This window comes from Calypte anna, chromosome 3, assembly GCF_003957555.1.
Source record: "Calypte anna isolate BGI_N300 chromosome 3, bCalAnn1_v1.p, whole genome shotgun sequence".
In the NCBI taxonomy this organism is placed as follows: Eukaryota; Metazoa; Chordata; class Aves; order Apodiformes; family Trochilidae; genus Calypte; species Calypte anna.
The window spans coordinates 14,339,600-14,347,061 of record NC_044246.1 but is presented as its reverse complement, the minus strand read 5'-3'; the positions used below and the strand labels follow the sequence as shown (position 1 = coordinate 14,347,061).

The window sequence follows — 7,462 nt, the reverse complement described above, 5'->3', positions numbered from 1 at the left end:
CTCGTCTTCCTTCCCTTCTTCTCCCCTCCCATCCCCTTTCCCCTCCTTTTTTTTTTTTTTTTCTTTTTTTCCTTGCCCTTCCTATTTCTTTTTAATTTTTTTCCCCCAGGCGGCCCCAGTGTGGGGGGTCCTTTCCTCCGCCCGAGGGGCGACGGTGCCCGGCGCGGGGCGTATGGGGCGGTGTTTCGGGAGGCTTTCGCCTGCTCCTCGGTCCCCTGCCGGATGCTGCCTGGGCTGTTTTGGCTGCTTTTCTTCACCGGCGATGAAGGCTCTGCCTTGAAGATGGAGATGATCTGTTTTTTATTGCTATCTCTGGTGCCGGTGTACAGCAGGGGACAAGGGGTTTACGGTAAGAGACGTCGCTGTCGCTGTTTGGGAGGGGAAGAGAGGGTGGGGGGTGGGAGGCGAGGGCGCAGACAGTGGTGATGGGATCAAAGTTAAAGAGCACCTGCAGGAGAAAGTAAATGATGCTGGAGAAGCTCGTCGCAGCCTGAGCGGGGAGATTTATGCAGCGATAGGGCTTCCAGCGCCTGTAGCTACTTCATAATTCCTCGCCGTAACCCCCCGGCCGCCTCCGGTTTACGAGTCCGCCGAGATGGCAGTCGGGGAGGGCTGCCGAAGCTGCTGCCGAGCTGGCCGCGCCTGGAGCCGAGAGGAGCGAGAACCACTGCGGGGAGCGACCCTGGGACCCAGCCCTGCTTTCCCGCTCCCCCGCCCGCCTCCCGCGGGGCCGCCGGGCCGGTATCGGTCTGGGGAAGGAGGCGGGAGCCGCTCACGAGTTGCAGTTTCTTCGGGGCCGTAGGGGACGGCGGACATATCTCCCCCCGCCCCCCGTGCTCTCCCTGCGGGTTTGCCTCCTCGCAGGAGCCCCGGCAGGGGTGGGAAGCCCACAGGAGGGCGGCCGCTGCCGCGCCGGGCTCCGGGCCGGGCGTTCCCTTTGCTGCCGGGGGTTCCCTTTGCTGCCGGGGGTTCCCCTTGCTGCCGGGGGTATCCCGCTCCCTGCCGCCGGCCTGCGGGGCGGTGCTGCCCGGCTCGGCGGAGCCGGCACCCGCCCTGCCCTCGCTTCCGCGGCACGACCCACCGCGAGCCCCGGTGGGGTCTCTGCCCTCCCGGCGGGTGAGGCTGCTTTTGCACCCTATTGAACTTTGCTGCCCATTTTCTTCTCCAGATCGTAGGGTTGGGTGGGTGGTGGTCTGTGGCAGAGCTGATGTCGATGGTTTTTTTAATCGTGTGTGGTTTTCATTTTTTCCCCCCCTCTTTAATTACAATTTTTACTGCTACGGTGCTTATTTCCCCTCCTTTTTTTGCGCACAGGGTGGCAAATGTGGCTTGTGTGGCTGCCTCAGGGTTTGGCTCCCCCAACCCCGCAGTGTCCAAGGGCAGGGGCCAGAGTCTGGGGCTGTCACCCCGACCCCCAGCCAAGCACAAGCCCTAGGTTTAGAGAAGAGCCGGGATTTACTTCAGCCAGCCGTGCAGCCCACCTTTCCCTCTCCTATTCCTCTCTTAATTCTTGCTTTACAAGATCTGCATTTCCAGTACACTAGGAAAAAATAAATAAAAGCAACTCACAAGACTTGCCTCTGATAACAAGCCGGCTTTATCTTGGCTTACAACTCAGTTGTGCGTTGCTGTAAAGTCTCTTCTGGAAGGCATGCCTCTGCCTTCAACAAGCCAGGCTCTCTGAGCTCTGAAGAGAGACCCCAGTGAGAGGATCCAGCCCCCCCTTACCCCCCCTTCTTAACAGCATGCAGCCAGTCTCTTGTGTGAGTTCTGGCAAAGATCAGTTCAGTCTCGCTGACTATGGATAAGTCTTTGTAGGTCAGTTTTTAATGATGTATTTCGTTAATGGAAACAATGTCCTCCTTTCTCTTTGAGGGCTGGGATGTTAATTTGAGTTTGGGTCCTCTTTGTAAAATAAGCATTTTAAATAGTGTTTAGCTTCCTCTCTTTTTGTTTGCTTCCTCTGAGTGTATGTTTTTCTCCCAGTCTTCATCTCCAGAGGAAAATTGTGCTACCCTTCGAAGGATGCAAAGATGAGGAGTAGAATGAGTTTGTGGCATAGAAACCTAGTCAGGGCAAATTATTTATTCCTTTAAACAGGTAATCTACTTCTCTCCGAGCTTCTATTATTTGTTTCAGTGTGCTTGCTGCGGAGTAGCTGTCACTTGCTGTAGTATTCTACAGCAAGTTGAATAGCCTCTCTGCTCAGGATTGTGGCAAGAGGAGCAGAGCTTAAAGCCAGCTTTGCTTAACTGTGATGTAGAAGGTTGCCTGTTGTATTTTTTCATCCACTTCAGTGAACTTGCATTTGATAGAGTTGCTGGCAAATTAGATCCTCAGAATAACTTACTGATGTTTGTCTCTTTCCCTCAGAGACTGGAGAAGCTGTGTACAAAAGAGAGCACTATATAGACATACACTAAGATTAAGGCACCCTTTTAAGCCAAAATGGTACACAACTACTGTCTGTTCTCTTACTTAAGGACAAAGGAGAAATCCAGTCTCCTCTCTCCTCTCAGCAGATAGTTTGAAGAGGTAGGGGAGGGGAAACCATCAGGACCCTTAATACGCAGCTGTCTAAGTGCAGCCCAGAGTAGTGTCTCATGAAATCAACACACTGCAAAGTTCTACAGTGACTAACAATTTTCATATTGTCTTTCCCTACCCTGCCTTCAGTCCACTGCCCTGCAATGATTTTATGCCTTGTGCAGCCAGCACTGTTTGAATGTGAAATTGCTGCTACTGATGGCTCAAGCAGAGCCATGTACTTTTTATATTTGCAAGGATAAATAAAGCAGGATTAGCAACTAGTCCTACTACCCTCCCCTCTACTTTGGTTTGTCCTCAATGTTAGTCTCTCATCACAGCTTTAAGCTGTACTTGAGTGTTCTGTGTTGAGAATGTCAGTCTCGCATGGCACTTAATGCAGAAATTATCGGAACTTGAGTATTGTAATTCAGATCTGTCTTTCTGCTTTTGAATATTAATAGTGATGGAGATGGGGGAAGCACCTATATAGGTCTATAAATATATTTTAGTTTAGTAAATCTGATGAGATTAAATCAGATTAAACAAGATAAAATATCCATGTGATGTACCCTTTAAATAATACGCTCACAAGGATGCACACAAAGTCCTGTCTAGGAGAGAAGAGTTGTTGGAGACGTTTATTGAGTTGAATGGTATAAATAAAATGTGTATAAGGGGGTTTCTGTGAAAGAAGTGTTTGCAATGGTGGTGCAGTTTAATTAGGAGTCAAGGTGCTTTTAGCCCACTACCTGAAGAGGCTTGTTATATAAATTGGCATTTGTTGTAATGACTGAAGTGTGTCAGAAACCCTCTTCTCATTAGCTGATCCCATCCTTTCAGCTGTGTTTGCTGCAACAAGACAAGGCTGGCCTGATACAGAGGGCTGTTCAACAGAGAGCAAAGAGTCAACTTTTATTATCCCTTTGTGGTATCCCATTTCCCAAAGTGCATGTGCCATTCAATCCTAGTGCATTAATGCTGCTGATGAAGATGTGGAGCTCTGTAATAGATCTCTAGGAAATGTCAGAATTTACATGGAGGGAGGAGAATGGTAAAGAGAAAGGGGGCTTGCTCTGCCAGGCTTGGAGTCATCAATGCTTAAAGACTTAGATTCAAAGGGGAGCATGGGGGGTTTTCAAGGGAAATGCCTTTTGCTTCCTAGTCAGCCTTGCAGACTTCAGGACACATGTAGCTCTGGTTCAGTGTCCACAAGGTTTTGCTTACTCCATGTGCAGTATGCACTTAATATACCTGGGTTATCTTGTAACTAGCACAGTCCAGCTGACCAGCAGCAGCTTCTCAGGCTGAATAAAACTGGGCTGTTTTGTCCCCTTCCTCTTCTATCTGCAGAAAAGGCACTTCAGGAAGGGTATTCACATTGTGCGATGAGAGGTCTACAGCAAGGTGATGGAAATGGAATAAAAAGAAGATTTAGGCTGGGCAGCAGGGAAAGCTGCATGGCCCCATCATCAGAGGGTCTAGATGGGCTGCATTACTTGAAACTGGTAGGGCTGAACCACTTGCCATATGGAGTAGTCCTGCCCTGGCCTCTGAAGTGGTGAATAAATGACCCAGCAAAGCTCTGCTCTTTCAAGAGACACCATCACATTGAATCATCTGTGAGATGCCACTCCAGGCAGCCAAAAAATCTTGTGGAAGAATGTTTTCTTGCATCTAGGATGGAGGAGTGTCATGGTAAAACATATCCTGAGTTCAGGCCACAAAGAGCTGCACTTTTTCATTTCACATACACATGACGTGATTTGTTCCCTGTTCCTTTTACCTGTAAAGTAAAACCTCTTTTCCTGGAGTTTTCAAAGCAGCATTGCCCAGGTAGGATATCTGGGTACCCTCTATGTAGCCTGTGTGTATCTCTTGCTGCCAGTATCTGGGGACACAGATGCTGATCTTGAGCCTGGTAACCAGGATCAGTCCCTCTCCCTTACCCATGCCTGTAGCTCTTTTGCCAGCATGAGCAGATGTCCAGACACGGAGCTCTTTTATCTTTGATGTTATCCCAGCGTACCCTGTGCTGAACTCTGCCCTCAGAAATGGGTGAGCAGATCCCTGGCTAAAGTAGCAGTGGAGCTGGGTCTTGTGAGCCATTGTTTGGATAATTCTGTTTTGAAAATGTGATGTATGAGCACAGTGGTCGTCTATATAATGGGTGTGTGAATATAAGCACACACATGTACTCAGTGAGCAATTTGTGCTTAGCTATTTCTCTTTGTTGTCTAGCCCTTAGGTTTATGGTGGCTTTGGCTATAGGCTTTTGGTTACAGGAATAAGTTTTGTACTGGAAAGGTATAGAAATAGTCTCACTGAATGTCCAAGCTTTGCATAGCTCTTTCTCAGCTCTCTAAGGGCAAGACATAAAATCTGTCCAGCCCTGTGCTTCAGCATGCCTTGGTGTTCTCCAGCTGTAGTGTGTCAGATTCACCCTCCTGTGACACCAGAGCCTATGTTTTTAGCTCAGGTCAGTAACTTCATGCACCAGATAAGCCCTCAATTGGCGTTAATATGCAGTACTAGAAAACTGACATTATCTTCTTGACAGGTTGTTTGCAGCTTGCTGGTAGAAGTCAAAATATTTCACTATACGTGTCATCAGAAACCACCATCCTATGCTAATTTTTGTGGGAACATGAAGACAGATGTTGAATAATTTGACATGAGCAGCATAACTCTTAAAATTATCACCGTGTCAGTTTTGCACTGGATTTTTTTGAAATACATATATGTATTTCAGATTAGTTGAAGAGAGAGAGGAGGGAGGTATAGTAGGTGCCTCCCAATAAATGGGAGATTGAGCAGAAGATGGCCTTGGAGGTTCAGTAGTCAGACAGCAATTCATCAGTAACATCAAGGGATGCTGCACTTGTTGAAGCTGCTGTTCTTATTTTTAATTAACAGGACAGTAACTTCCATTCTAGTAGAAGCCCTACTGTTTTGCCCATGTTTTAACTGGAGTTACTGCTATTCTGCTTGCTTGAACAGTGTGGTTTCAGGCTTCCAGTCCCTCCCTCCACACAAGACATGCTCTCTTGGTTCATTAAGCATAGTCTATGCCTAAGAGTTTTGCCTGTGTGGCTACAGTTTGTTACAAGGAGGGCAGATGGAGGAAAATTGCATTCAGCCCAATGCCAGTGTGCTGGCAAAAATGATAGAGGTGCATTTTCACTAGTGAAAGATTGCTTGGGGTGGAGGGTGTTTCTTGTTCGGTTGCAGAAATGTCCCGAACCCTACATGCAAAAGGCTTCTTTAGTTAGCATAAGGAAAGTCCACAGTCAACTGGTTTGCCTGTGTAGCTCTGGAGAGACAGTTCTCTGGTGAAGTTCTTATTAGGGCATAGTTGAGATGTTGGTATTTTTCGTGCAGAGGGGTTGCTGTATTGCATCCTCAGAGGGAGCTGTTTTTCTGTGGGGGAGATGAACCTTCCAGATAAGAGACAGTGGAAAATGTTGGTTTGTTCTCAGAGGTGCTGTGGGTACTCGTATCTGGTAATACAACGTGGGTAATACAATGTGGTAGCCCAGGCTTTATGTAGACTGAAGCTATTAAGAAAACTTTGACACCATTTCTGCTCTCAAGCAGTCAAGGTGAACACACCAAGTGCCCATGCCCCAACCACCTTTTGCCAATCATCTTCTGCTGCTGTTGTATAGGTTCAGAAGTGGAAAATGTGCCAGGGTCCCTCAGGCTTGTGTAGGCAGGGGGAGGGATATGTCACTGTCATCACACGGCAGAATGCAGGTCTGGCAGGGCCTCCAGGATCCACCAGGGCGAAGAGGTGGGAGAGGAGAGTGCATGTTTCACATCTCTCTTCCCTGGTGAGCGCTCTACTGTGTTAGGACCCAAAGTACTTGCTTTGAAAAGAAAAATAGCTTTCATCTGTCCTTTATTTGAGGGAAGGGGTTGAAGGAGCAACAGAGGGTTGTTTTTTATAGCTAGGCACTTGCTTTGAGTTTAAAGGAAGAAATTAAATGTGTGATATCCCATGGAGCTGACAATCAAAAGCACTGCATCACAGAGCCAGGAAAGAGCTTGAGAAGTAGAGCCAGGAAAGGGAGATCCCAAGCATCAGCTGAACTTGGCTCAACAAAAGTTAAGTCAGCGAAGGGCTGCTACCAACTGGTTAGCTGGGACCAGACCTGTTGAGGGTCAGAGAGATTTCCTGCCTGGTGCCAGGTGTTTTTTGAAATGAAGGCTTCGACTCCACTTTTTTCCAACCTTAGTGATTCTATGTTTGACTCCCCACTTGCTTTCCTCACATCTACCCAGGTGAAGCATGTCGGCTGTAGAGGCGACTACTGCTTTCCCTCCCTCCCAAGGAAAAGGGCAACGAAGCTGCCCCTCTCCTTCACCCACCTGCCTGTGGGCTGCTCTCCAGCTGCGGCGGGGCAACACCCCTGGGCAGCTGGGGAGCACCCCTGGGCTGTGCCGCTCCGCCGCTGCCCGGCAGAGCTCCGGAGGTGTCGCTCCGCCCCGGCAGCGGGCGAGGGTCACCGGGGGTGCGCCCCTTCCCCCGGGGGAGGGTATAGGCGGGGGTTCCTGGACATGCTCAGGACAGAACCCCTGCAAACCGAAGTGCCGGTGTGGGAGCTGCTGCGTCCCGGCCGGACAGGCGTGGGTCGGGGTGGGCCGTGCGGGGTCGGCTCGGCGGCCTCGGGCAGGGGGGCAACTCCTCATTTCCGGTGTCGCCCTGCGGGAGCTGAGGTAAACCTCCCCTGCCCATCTTCCCGGAGAACCAGGGTGAGGCCGAAGGGGTTCTTGATTCTATCTCGTTCCCCCCTTTGTCATGCTCCTGTGGGATGGGAAAGGGCTGTGCTTCCCGGAGCATCTTGTTTGTTTCTCATCAACGATCATACAATGAAGTGAGTGCAAGCTTTATCCTGAGTTAGGTTCTTTTCAACCATAATCTCAAATTTTTAAT

General features: G+C 49.2%; 1 protein-coding gene across 1 annotated transcript in view; it reads left to right on the top strand.

Moving 5' to 3' along the window:
- The first annotated feature begins 222 nt into the window (after positions 1-222).
- MDGA1 (MAM domain containing glycosylphosphatidylinositol anchor 1) overlaps positions 223-7,462 on the top strand; it is a 140,271-nt gene continuing 133,031 nt past the window's right edge. The window contains exon 1 of the mRNA XM_008495574.2: positions 223-349. Within this exon, the coding sequence (XP_008493796.1) occupies positions 223-349 (127 nt within the window). The remainder of the gene's footprint in view (positions 350-7,462) is intronic.